General features: G+C 46.5%; 1 protein-coding gene across 4 annotated transcripts in view; it reads left to right on the forward strand.

Annotated features, from left to right (window-relative positions):
* Positions 1 to 12635, forward strand: part of NEURL1 (neuralized E3 ubiquitin protein ligase 1) — a 78775-nt gene extending 66140 nt beyond the window's left edge. For all 4 annotated transcript variants that reach the window (XM_042863748.1, XM_042863749.1, XM_042863747.1 and 1 more), the window contains exons 5-6: positions 8436 to 8582; positions 9799 to 12635. In XM_042863748.1, coding sequence (XP_042719682.1) covers positions 8436 to 8582; positions 9799 to 10040 — 389 coding nt within the window. In that variant the 3' untranslated portion in view covers positions 10041 to 12635. The remainder of the gene's footprint in view (positions 1 to 8435; positions 8583 to 9798) is intronic.
* The last annotated feature ends 1135 nt before the right edge of the window (positions 12636 to 13770 follow it).

The raw sequence follows: 13770 nt of genomic DNA on the forward strand, positions 1-13770 counted from the left end.
CTTCCTGCCTTCCTGCCTTCCTGCCTTCCTGCCTTCCTGCCTTCCTGCCTTCCTGCCTTTTTTTTCTTATTTCTTTTTTTCCAGGCATCATTTCCATACAGTAGACAAAACCAGCCTATTAAATTTGATTTACTGTTTTTAGCTTTTGCTGGTAAGCATTTCAGCTCTCACGCAGTTTTAGTGACAGCTTTGAAGAGCTGAAATGAACCAGCCTGGACACACTGGTCTGGTTTTGGTGGTGTAATTAATTTTTGAAGTTAAACTGATCGCCCCCATAAGGATTTACAGTGTATGACTCACGTCTGGAGGAGATTTCACAGCAACGAGTTTATATATTTAGCATTTGGGGAGCCAAATGGTTGGGGATACTCTTTCATTTGCTTGTGTCTCAGAGTGAATCACCAGTATGTGAAACATCCTTCATCTCCTTTGTATTGTTTTTGTGTGTGTCTGTGTGTGTGTTTCCCATGTGAATTTAATCCTTTCCAGTTATATGGAAGTTCTCTTTTGAGCGATGAAATAACATGTTCCATCAGCAGTCATAGTGGTGAAGATGAGTTGCTACCTTATCTGTGTCTTTTCTGTCTGTGCTCCTTAATAACTCCAGCGCCACCACAAAAGCTGCCCAATACTGCAGCTCCCTGGATGTGTCCTTATGCAGGCTGAAAGCCTGTATTTGCTGTGCGTAGATCTGTGCTTGTATCCGTGCTGGTAAATGCAGTTGTGTGTGGGCTAAGCTGTCCCACCTCCTGCACTGTGAGTGTTGAGATGGAGCTCCTACATAGCTGCCCATAGCAAGATATTTAGAAATTAATTGCCGCTGACATTTCTATCCTCTTTTCAGACTGGCTGAAATTTGGTCAGTGGGATCAAAATGGAAGGGGCAGGGGGGGAGAGCCGACCAGGGACTACTGATGGAACAGCTATGAATCCTTGGTTGCTTGGGATTCCCTGCAGCAGCAGTTGGCAAAGGATCAAAATGGGAGTAAGGGGGCTCAGGAGGGTACTGTAGAGTAAGTAGTGTGAAAAATGAGTGAAGAGAGTTACTAATTGATGCCTCCTGGAAAGTAGTCCACTTGTACTAATGCCTCTTCATAAACTCTCCTCTTGCGTGTGGTTTTATTTTTCGTTGCAAGCAGCCTTTGGCTTGGCTCTAGTGCTGTGTACATCCCTCCATTCCTGTCTAGTTTTCTGTTTATTGCCTTAAAGGAGAATTAGCACAAAGGGAAGTTGTGCTAGAGTGGACCAGGGTGCTTTACACCTTGTATCTAGGAAAACTGCATGCTCACAGAGAGTTGTATGCCGTGAAATATTTGTCTTTTGTGATCCATGTCAGCCACCTGCTTGTGGCTTGTGCTATTCAGCACATAAACCCATGCTTTGCATGGGCAAGTCAAGCATGAGCACTGACCTGTGTACCGAGCTATCAGCCACATCTGGTAGAGGCTGGGTAGAACAAGCAGGCCTCCTCTTAGTGACAGCCTCTCCCTGTCTACACTTCCCTCAGTAACAGGGAAGGTGATTATCGCAACTGGGATAATAAACTGCTCCTGATGCAATGAGGTTTTCATAACAAGTGATGTATAGATCTCCCTTATCTCCTAATGTATTTGTTTGCCTGCAGTGAATGTACAGGATACAGGATCATATACCAGCTCCTTTGAATTACTGCTCATGTCAGGAGATAAAATCTGCCTATTCTTTGAACTAACACTGGCAAGAGTTAGTTATTCTGGCTACCGAGAGAATGACACAGCAGACTAAACTCTTTCTTTTCCTTCTTTGTCAAATGCCTTTTCATGCAGCTGCGTGTCCCATAGAAATTCAGAACAGTGCTGGCTGAGGAAAGTGGAAATATTTATCTCCTGTGTGCATCTGCCACCCTATTTAGACATGTCCCTCCTGGCGGAGCGCAGAGCTTGGAGGAGCTGGGTTAGGCAGTGGTTTCCCTTTTGCTCACAGAACCACTTTTTCTGTGGTCTCTCAGTTACCCTGAGCCCAATGTCTTATGTGAGATGGAACGGAAAAGGCACAGTTTATGAACAAACAGGAGCCTTTCTGGTCAGAGTAATTAATACTTGTGCTCTTTTAGCTCCAGTTCTCCTTTTCATGCATCTTGTCTGCTTAATCCAGGCTCCTTTTTTGACTTCTCGTTGATCCAAGTATCTGTCTGGGTGCTTCGTTGGGATAGACTGTGAGATGGAGCCCCTTAGAGGCTCGTTCACTTCATGCCTGCGGGACTTTTCAGGATGAAGTGCTGAATAACTGCTGAACTTCACTCTTTGGGTCAGAAAAGACACCAGCTGGCTCGTACATTTGCCACGTGCTTTTTGCCTTCAGACAGCTCCTACTGTCTGGAGCTTTCATTTTTCGTTCTGAACTGCACTGTGGCTAATGGATGTGCTGGTGCCCTGCTGCCCTTCTGGATACAGCAAACAACAGCGTTCCAGTGAAGCCATAAAGCACACTCCATTTCTGATCCACAGGAAAGTCTAAACTCTTGTTCTCTGTGATTTGGATCTAACTTTTATTTTCCCAAACTGTGGTTAAGTCTGACACACATCTGTAAACGTAAGTCTTACGGTTTTGCATGCAGAATCTACCAGGCTACCTATTTCTGGACATTCCCATAGCATAATGCAGAATTCCTTGTGTTTTCATAGGCTTGCAAAGAACAAATTGTAGTATTGTTCTGCTCAGAAATGTAGTATTGTTCTGTTCAGAATTAAAATCACCCAGGCAATACTGAAAGTAAAAACAACCATGGATCATCAACTGATGTCAGTCACCTGAGAGGTAGAGATGCACTGTGGTACAGAGGCCAGGCTCTGAGAGCATGGCTGGCCATGAACATTGAGCCCAAGGGGAAGGAAGCTCTGGTTTCTGGTAAATGCTGTATTGTTCCCATTGCCGTGGGAACATAACAACTGGCTATGTAAATACACGTGTTTTATGGCATTCAAAAGTGATGGATATGATTACATCCTTCCCTAGCATTATTGTTGATCTTTAACTACCATGCGCCCAGGCAACTGCAGGTGCTTTGTTCCTTTGTTTCAGTATGATGTATTTAAAAGTCCCTCTTGGGCAAGACCTGGGTGGCCCCGTGGGACAGAATAGCTCTCCTGCAGCCTTAGCAGGAGGCAAGAAAATGTGATAATGTGCATAAATTTATATGGCTGCTCTTTGGAACGGAGCATGCTGCGGAGAGAGCTGTCATTTTAGCATTGAGACAATCACACTGAAACTGTGTTTGGTGTTTGCAACTCACTCTATAGTTAACGGAGTATTTGCATTACTGAAAGCTAGTTACTGAAATAAAAAGTGGAATGATTTAGTCATTGCAAGGCTGGTCTTGCTAAGAGTCACCCCTTCATGGATGTACCACTGAAGAAATACTGAGGTGTCAAGTGAGAGGTGTTTGTCTGTCATCTACCTGGTGATGTCAGACGTCAGTGCCTAAGAGGAAGAAACTTTGTCTTTCTGGGAAAGGGTGGGGGAAGAACCCCAAGACACTTTGCCAATAGATTGCAAGGCCAAAAGAAGGCACGTTAGGTACAGTTCCACAGTTCCAGGTTCCTCATTGCATCTTCAGAATTGTTTTTTTCTCCTGTAATAAACAGAATAGCTTTGGAATTCCACCAAATATATCTACCATTTTTTTTTTCTTTTTTTTTTTCCCCCTGTAATGGAAGGTTGAATAGAGTATAAAATAATTTGGGAAAATTCTATGCAGTTTGCATCTATGAGCAAAAAATATCAGATTTTCCATTAAAAAACAGTAAGGACAGAAACTGAGATCTCAGTCCTACTGGAGTCTTGCACACGATTGTTTACCAAGAGTGGTCTACGAAGCCAGAGATTTGTGGTAGATTAGATTAAGTGCAGCTGAGATGCTTCACAGGGTTGCTCTAATAACTTCTGTAATATGACAGCTAACTCCCACTGCAGGAGCACAGGTGTTATGGGACAGACCCCCATCGTCAGATGTTTACACGAGCTGAGTACCCACAATTAAGCCAGATTTTTCAAAGAGCCTTGATCTTACCAAGGCAACAAATCCATGGCCCTGACACATGCACAGTGTTATATGTGAGAATGTATATTGAAGATGTTTTGAGATAGGGAAATTAGTTTAGCAGACAGGCTTAAAATCTGGTTCCTAACAAACAGAAATCAAACTGGGAGTTTTGTAAGACAGCTAACTGAATGGGACTGTCAGGTGCCCAGTGCTCACTGGGCTAAAACATATGAGAAGTGCACATCTCTCTCGAGCACCTTTCAGAGTGCCAGCTGAAGACTGCAGCCAGATTTCAGCATCTCATCAAGTCATTTCCACTGTGTGCTGGGAGCACTGGAACCAGTGTATGGATGAAACAACATTGAAAATCAATACAGTTCTGAAATAGTCATTAAGAGTCTAGACAGGTTGCCATTTACCTTTCATTGGCTGATAGATGCTTTTGTAACTGGTTCACTGACTGACAGATACAGGATGGAGTTGACTGTGTTGTCATTATTTGAGTCACACGAATAGAAATCCCTGTCTTTCTACTGCTTCTCTAAGAGATGGATGCCAGATGAAGGAATGAGTTATGAACACCTTAAAAAGGTGAAGATTTGATTGCATCAGAGTAAATGCTCCTAAGCACGTTCAGAAGGGGAATACAGACAGTGCATTGCTCCTAGCCACCTGGTGTCATGGTGGTGTTTGTTGCATGATGTTTTCTCTGGGCCCACACAGTAAGAAGGTCAACGTAATTGCCTTGCTATGAGGAAGAAATATAGAAATAATGTTTTTATAAATGAGTTAAGGAGGGTGTGTTAACTGACAATTTTTCATGTATTTTTAGAGAATATTGCCATTGTATCTGGCCTGTTTAACAACTTAAAAGCTTTCCTCAGACAGCTGCCTTCAAGAGATGAGCAAAAAAATGTCTCTGTTGAAAGTGGTGACAGCCCCAGGGGATATCCCCTGAGAGTGGAATGCAGTGTTCTGGGAAACCACCCTGTTCACCACAATAGACACAGGGAGCCAAAAGCATCTCTGAGGACTATAGCTGCTGTGTTTTGGTCGCAGTTAAGACCTTCTATAAAAGGGCAATAGTGGATATAGAGAACTGCTCTCACAAAAATCATAAATGCTGGATGGGATCCCAAGAGATTACCTACTTCACTTTCCTGTTCTTAAAGAGCTCTAGTGATGAAGATGCCATAATCTTTCTAGGAAGTCTGATTGCTTTATAGTGCTTTGCTATCTATATAATGCGTGACTTGAATGCCTTAGGATTCTAAACCCATGATTTCTTGTCTTTCGTGAGCTCTTTCGTGAGCTTTCACAGAGAACAGATTGTTTCTGCCCTCATTCTAGCAGCCTATGAAAACTGTTATTGTCTTAAAATCATACAACATTTTATGTTGGAAGGGACCCCTGAGAGTTATCTAATCCAATGTCCTGCTCATAGCATGGCTAACTTCCAAGTGAGCACAAGACTCACCAGTTGAGTTTGGAGTATTTCCAGGAACAGAGGTACCACTGTGCCTCCAGGCCCCTGCTCCAGTGCTTAACCATCCTCGGTTGAGCCTGGATTGATATGACCTTTTCATAACAAGATGGCATTGTTGATTTATTGTTATCTGGTGACCTCCAGCAGTCACCAGGCCTCTTTCTGCAAGACAACTGTATTTCTAATTGAACAGTCCAGTTCCCTGCCCTGTATTTTGGTAGTTGATTATCTCTGCTTAAGTGCTATGTCTTGCATTTGAGCCAATTGAATGCCATCCTTTTTTTCCGCTGACCCTCGTTCTGGCTGGCAAGACCTTTTTGAATTACAAACTGCTAACGTACTGGCAGCCTTTCCCTGCACAATGCTGTGTATCCTATGGTCATACTCTCGTCCACTAAAAGTACAGTCTCTCTTTCCTTTTGTGGGTGGACACAAATTAACTTAATACATCTCTCATGGAGCAATGACATAAGATTGCAGAGAAAGAGTCAGGCTGCGTTGGATTTTCCTAATGCTCGTGCAGCGCAGATAAAACAGCAAATGGAATTGATTCAAGTCCTGCTTAAAGGTAATTCTAGTGTGTTCAGCATGTTTGGGATCAAGCACGAGGCAAGTTAGGAGCAGAGAAAAGTTATCTGGGAGCTTTACAGAATGTTTTAAGATCAGTAATTAAACTGATTTATTTACCATTTATTTTCTTCTAATCATGGTTTGAAAGCTTTTGGTGGGAGCTCTGTGCACACAATGAGCCTATTTGGCCTTGTGCACAAGAATCTGGTTTTAGTTAAGCCAAGCTGGCCATGCTCATTCCACCCGGCACATGATGTCATTCCGTGCTGCTTGTCACGGTGTCTGCACACCATCCAGCAATATATTAACAGTGTGAGTAACGTGTCTTCTGCTGATTATTCTGTCACCAAGGGAAAAGCATGTCTTGTCTGGTAGGGAAACTCGGATTGTTTTAAACAAAGCTCTGTACTTACGCTGGAGAAAAGTCAAGAACTGCGCCTTGTATTAGGAGAAAGAGCTGGTAAGGTGTGTGCTGGCCTTGGGACTTGGGCAGGGCCATTTTGGGACTCAGACCAGCCACTCAGCCTCAGTTCCTGCGCTGATGAGCTCTCCTCACCCTGCAGAAGGGCCATTTGTACTGCTGCCAGCATGCTCCATTGGTTCATATCTGCGGCACTTGGGGCACCTCCAAATTCTTCTATCAGGCCGGGAAAAAGTGCTCTTAAGAGGCTTTATTTTGCACTTAGTGAAATGACCACATTGGTGTTAGAGATGCAATGCACTGTGTGCCAGCTGAATGGAAGAAATGTCTCCGGGCTGCAGGGAGAAGAGGGAGAGCTTGAAAAAATTGTTCAGCTGTTCAGTGCTGGCATTTGTTCTGTGTGCAGTGAAGGAGCTGAAATCCGTGCTCCTGCTGGGCCTGTTTACAGCGTGTTACCCACAGGGCAAGTTTTCTGCTACGGTCATCTGTCAGATTGGCAGGGAAGAGTCATTGCTAGTGGCTCTCATTAGAGGCTGCATCATTCTCTTTGCATATTTACTGAGATGAGCTTCAGCCTCAGCTTCCATCTGTGTATTAACAGAAGTGATTCTCTACAGCATCTCAAGTGGGAGAGCCCCAGAGCCTTTTAGAGGTTAATTGATTGTGCCTGTAAGCAGGCGCTCCTCATTTGAAGAAGGGTGAAACTGAGGGTCTGAAGGCTGAAGTGCATTGCTTATTTTCCCATATGCAGACTTCAGAACAGATTTCAACCCAAACTTGCTCCCCCTGCTTTCTGTACACTTGAACTTCTCAATCTTAATCTGCTACAAAGGACAGGGGAATGTGTCATGTGCTGCTGCTGCACTCATGCTTTTTTGCACAATCCAGAGTTGACACGTAGGGTCCCCACTTCCTGAGATTGGTCCTCATTGGCTTGATAGTTCCCAGCAACAAGGAACAGAAGGACCTTTGCATGGGGTCCACAGGGTGTCCTTGGCCTTCTGCTGCTGCTTTTTCTCTGGAGAGTAGCCTCCAGCTCATCAAGGACATTGCAGATCCCAACCCTCTGTGTCTCTTGGCTCCTTATATGGTAACATGGAGAAGTCTTTGCATTTTAGCTCTGATTCCCAGCCCACAACACGAAACTTCAAAACTGCAGGGAAACTAGTTCTTACCACTAAGAAACCCTACCTTGGTTCATGTGTGTGCCACCGCCTCACCACTGCCATACTGAAGCCCAGGCTGTATCATTGCAATGAACCAAACCTTTGCAGCAACCAGAATTTTAAGCATTCCCATTTTTCTGTCTGCCCTAAATCAGTTTCTACCCAGATTTCTGTCCTCACCTGGTATCCCCCCCTCTTACCCTAAGTCACCCTACAAAAAAGGCAGGGCAGTGAATGGAGCTAAGTTTTTCTGATTATCAAATGCTTGAATCTGTCTTTAGGAAGTCCTTGAGTGACTTAGCATGAATTCATGAGAGCCTGGGATATATTTTACTCTGGGTTAGCGCAGAGTGCTTTGACAAGGTGATATATTCTTGTGTTGGAGTCCAGCCTACCCTTCTGCAGGCTTTGTCCTTTACTGGCCACAAGCCCATCGCTGGGTGTAGTGCTGTGCACACGTAGGAGCTTGAGACCATGGGGAAAGGAACTAAAGATTTGAGACAAAGGGCAGAAGCAAAGGGTTATGATGGTTAAAGGAACACCGGGTAGTTTCAGGGACTGTGGAAGCTTCTTGTCTTCTGCCAGTTGCTAGCATATGAAAAGGTGTGAAAGGTCTTGTTTTCGTTGGTTTTCTTTTTTTCCCTAGATTTCAATCTGATGAGTCACGAGAGCTGGTCAGCACTGAGAGTTGCACCCCTACCGCTTATCCCCAGGGCCTGGTCAGACTCAAGTGTTTAAAAGTCACTGTGGCTTTGTTTTCTCATGGCACAGGTTCCACCATACTGGCTGAGCGGCTGGGGCCGTCCACACCGAGCTCACCCACATCAACGCCCAATTCCCCCACCGTCCTCTGCAGTGGTGTTTCTGACCCCATACTGTCTACGTGTGGCTCTGGCCCACTCTGCAGCTCCATCAGTGGTAAGTGTGGTGAGATACCTCTGTTCTCTCCTCTGTCTCTCTTCACAGTCTTGTGGTTGTCTCTCGGAATGGATTTAAAAACACAGTAAGCAACAGAGGCTCTTGTCAGCTCCCTTGGGGAGGGAGGGTGAGCCTATGCAGAGTCTATTTTCAGTCTGACTTACGTGGAAGCTGCTGAGATGCCTAGACAGCAATATTTCTCTTACCCTTTTCATCATGAAAGGTCCCAGAGGACACAGCAAAGTTTCTGTTCTGTGCATTGGTCCTGTGACGCACAGTGGAGAACTCTGTGGCAGTGGTGTTGCACACTGACTTAGGCTGGAGCTACAAATATGCTTAATACCCCTCCTTCCTTCTCCACACACCTAGATCCGAAAAAGGCAGTAACAATATTCCTAATATTCCAGTGAGATTTAGATAAATGAAGTACAAATTATAGGATGTTCTGTTAAATTTCTAGAATGCCAGGGATCTACACGATCCCAAAGCTATGTAATTTACCAAGTCTTGTCACTGTTGTCTTAAACAAGGTATTTTTTCTCTGATGGTACCATTTGAATCTTTTGGGGCAAATAGAAATTCTCTCATTATCTTGCCACTTCATCTGGCTTGGCAGGGAGTCTTCACCACATTTATGTTGCAAGCACAATTACTGCAACCCTTATGGCTCTTGCAGCAATGTGCCTGCTATGAGCTAAATGCTGCCCATGCCAGCACCACCCCACCCCTGTCCTGGAGGACCCACATGGAGGGATTTGTCTCCAGACACTGTAGACCCATATCCCTAGATCAGCCTTAGAGATGAAGCACTACTTGTCTTGGGAGCTGCTGCCACCTGTCCTCCTCTTTTTCAAAGCAGATGGTTTGCTCCACCCCTTCTCATTTTTTCCTCCTTCGTTAATGTTTAGACAGAGGTTTGAAAACGTGAAAATGCTCTTTGTCCCAAATGCTCAGGAACAGCTGTTTCTTGGTTTGTTCTTTGTGGGTGGCAGATCTCAACAGATGCTACCTCATTGCTGCACTGAGTCTTGGCATGTGAACCAGGGCTCAGTGACCAGCAGATTGCAGGAAGGAGCCCCTGATCCTGGAGGACAGCTGAACCATGATATGCTGCTAGGGCACAGTCCCACCCTCTGCTGCTGGCTCTGGGGCAATTACTGTGGGATGTCAGGAAGCCTTTTAAGCAGCGTAAGCGACCGTGTTCTTTGTCTTTCAGGCACAGCTCCCAACTCTCCCGTCAGCTTGCCTGAGTCGCCCATCTCCCCATCCGTCTCAGGGCCCTGGGGAGATGAATGTACCATCTGCTATGAGAACATGGTAGACACAGTCATTTACTCCTGTGGACACATGTGTCTCTGCTATTCATGTGGTCTGAAGCTCAAGAAGATGGCCAACGCTTGCTGTCCCATTTGCAGACGGGCCATCAAAGATATCATCAAAACATACCGCAGCACTTAGAGCAACAGCAACTGCTGTGATGGGACTAGGGAGGTGGAGAGGTGGCTGTGAAGTATCAGAGATCTTGGTCTCTATTCATCACCTGGGGATTTGAAAACCATCACCCACCACCACTCCTGATCCTCCACTTCCATGGACAAGAGATGAGACCAGCTTAGATGCTACTCTTCTACTCTCCTGGGGCTGAACTCCAGTGCATCAGGGAAATCACCATGGACTGCTTCCCCCCTGTGGATTTTAAACTTTCTCCCAAAAACAAACAAACAGAAAAACAGCTGGAGCAAGCATCCCTTTTCTACATCATGCACAGAGGAGGGGAATCTCCAATGTTTAGCACGGACAGCAAGAGATAAAAGGTTCAGTGCTGCACATCTCCTTCTGGAGCCATCCTGCTGCAAAGAATACCTTGGTGGAAGGGGAGAAACAAGCAGTGTGTTTCGATTTACAACTGGCCCCTTAAAAAGTGTGGCATGAGGCAAGCATGCACCCAGCAGAGGAGCACATCTGCAGTAGAAATGCAGGAGTAATGAGGACTTTTAAAGAAAATCCTCTCTGTGTCCATCGCGGCAGCACCTCCAGGGGAGCAGCACCATGGCTGTTGTGCTGCCTTCTTGCAGTTCCTCATTCATGATGGGTTTGGCAGCAAACACTGGACTCTCTCCCTCCCAGCAGCGTCCAGCCACCTCCTGGCACCATCCTGTTGCATGACAAGCATCTCTCACACCCCCTCACCACCAATTTGCTGTGGCTTGTCCTGAATGGTCTTCACGCAACACAGAGAATCCAGCAGCATCTCTGCCTCCATGGCCTGCAGGAGGGGAAGATGCACCTCCCTCGCCTTTCCTCCCCTTGTCATCCAGACAGCAATTCTGAAGGAAAATAGAAAAATGAAGGAAAAAAAACAACCCAAAAATACAAAAAAACAAAACAAAAACCTAACCCCACTGGGGAAGAATGTATAAACCCACATGTCTGCGGGTCTCATTTACTGGTAACTTTATCACTGTGCTTTAAGACAAAAACAGCCAGGTGGTACTTTTAGCCCTTTACAGCCAGCCCGCCGGCAGGACATGGCTGTCCTTATGTGTTAGAGGGGGGAAGAAGAAAATAATTATAGCTTGAGGGGTTTGGTTTATTTAAATAACCCCCTTGCCCTCACTGGGAACCCCACTGTCCCTATAGTGGGTGCCATGATGACCGTGGTACTGTCACAGCTGCTGGCCTGGCAAAGAGCTGCAGGGTCTTGGGCCATGCTCAGCTACAGCAGGTGCTCCCCAGCTGTCCTGGCCCCATCCTGGTGCCTCTGGGAGGAAGCAGCAGCACTGGGCCCTGAGGGGTGGTCGGGGCTGGGGTGGGGTCGCAGCCTTCACCCTGCCTCGTTGCCACCAGGCCAGGGAATGCCATGGGGCTGCACTCGTCCTGCTGAGCCTTTTGCTATCGTGGCCACCACAAGTGTGGTGGGTGAAGGTTCCGGAAAACATGGCCTCACCCTGACCCTTCAAGGAAATCAAAGGAGATGCTAACAGCTGGAGAGTGCTCTGTAAAGCCTTTCTCTAAAGGCACCGCCATTTCTGCAGCCTCCTGCAGGGGCCTGCAGCCACCCCCAGCGTGCCTGGTGGGCACTCCGTAACTTGAACACTGATCTTCTGGTTACAGGGATTTACACCATTTCTTTGCACACCTCTCACATCCACCCCTAACCCAGGGGCCCTGCTTGGACAGGGGTGGGAGGAAGCGGTTACGGCCTCCATGCCAGGAGCATGGCCAGCGCATGGGCACAGAGCCAGCCTCCAAGACCAGCAAAGGTGGGGAATCTGTGTCAGTGCTTAAACACAACCCAAAATTTCAGAAAGGAAGAACCCAAGAGGTAGGAATGTGTCCGTGAATCAGTGGATGTGGGGAAATGTGCAATAAGCAGCCTCCCAGGCCTTCACCAAGCCACTGGGACCGGTTCCCTCCCGCACAGGGCAAGCCAATGGGTACGTTTTATTTTTCAAGAAACTATCTATGGGTACCAGTGCAGTGGTGTGAATTCCCTTTTCACCTTTTGAATTCAGAGTGTTTTAATATATTAACTGTGTTGTTTGTTTTACTGTGGACCAAAGTCTAGAAGTTAGCAGAAACCGAAAGCTCCCCCAGCATCTGAGCTCAAAATTTGGGGTTCAGTCCTGCTCCCAGCATCAGCTGGCTCCAGTTGTGAGCAGGGAGGAGAGCAAGGCTCTCTGCAGGGAGAAAAAAACAGCAAAAGCAGTAACAACAACAGTCCTAACCTTTTGTTTTGTTTGAATTGTGTAGGCTCCCACGTACCTCTGTGTTCTTGTGTCATTTGCATTTCATTGCTTTACTTTAAGATGTTTTGTGTTCTGTTTGAAGAGAAGAATAACTCATTGTGAAAAATTGGGTAACTGTGATTGTGAATAAAGCTGATTTAGGTATCCTGCAGTACCGCGACCAGCTGAGTATTTGCCATCTCCACAAGTGTGGCAAAACACGATGGGCAGGGCAGAAGCAAGCGGTTGAGGTAAGCAATGGTGGCATGAAAGCTGCTTTTTTGGAGTGAGCCAGGGGGAGAGCAGTCAGGCTTTCCTTCGGTGCTGAAGGATGAGAGTGTATAGAGCTGGATGATGAGGATGATGATGAACAGGCCCTTGATGGGCTTCGTATCTAAGTGATAAAAGAAGACACAAAATTAAAAGTATGGACTAAGGGCATTCCTCCCGAGCATCTTCCCTGGTGCACCAAACCAAGTCTGAGTGTGCCTGTGCTGTAACTCCAAGCATTGTGCCCAGCTCCTGTTTTCCCAGGAACAGGAGGACCTCTAGTGGGTCTCAGAAGCCCTTTTCATTCATGGTGACATGGGACATCCGCTTAAGGTGGGAGCTGTGCAACAGACTGCCACTACATACTGGGGATACTGGCTTTGCCAGACAGCCCCTGCCAGATGTACCGAGTCATGCACTGCTACATCTTAGGACACATGAGCAAAACCCAAGCCCTCCCCTTTCTCGGTGTCAGCGAGAGGAACCAAGGCAGGTAGGTATTCTGTCAGTCTTGGCCCATGGTCTGCGCTGAGGAGGGATGAGGAAGAGGGGAGGGATGCTCCAATTTGGTCCAGGAGGGCAGAGCCGGTCCTCCATCGCCACCTGGTGCTCTGCCCCGGCATGGCACACACTTGTTACTTTTCGAACGCACATGCGTGGGTGCAGGGTATCTTGGTGGAGTGTGGAGAAAAATGAGGAGCAAACAGAGCAATTAACAGTGGGTTATAACACACATGGGTGTACATTAGTAATATGTTGATTGTATGCTAGAGAAAAACCCTTTCAACCTTAAGGTTCACTCTACATGCACAGAAAGAAAAGACACAGTTCCGTGGCACACTCCTTGCTCAGGTGTGTGCCTAGAAGTGCCCGGGACTGCATGCAGCCTCATACTTAATTTCTTATAGCCTTCAGAGAGCTGGGATGCTGAGCAGGAGCCCTTGGCAACCACATACCTATGTGCTGACATGGGTGTGGTGAGCAAACACTGTGCCTCTGCTGAGAGCTGCTCCATCTCCAGTGACATCATTTCATAGAATTGTTTGAGTTGGAAGGAATACATGAAGGCCATCTGGTCTCACTCTCCTGCAGTGAACAAGGGCACCTACAGCTCCATCAGGTGCTCAGAGCCCCGTCCCACCCTGATCTTGGGTGTCTCTGAGGACAAGGTGTCCCCTCCCTCTCTGGGC

Source organism: Lagopus leucura, unplaced genomic scaffold, assembly GCF_019238085.1.
Source record: "Lagopus leucura isolate 7727_CA_CO unplaced genomic scaffold, USGS_WTPT01 Super-Scaffold_741, whole genome shotgun sequence".
NCBI lineage: Eukaryota > Metazoa > Chordata > Aves > Galliformes > Phasianidae > Lagopus > Lagopus leucura.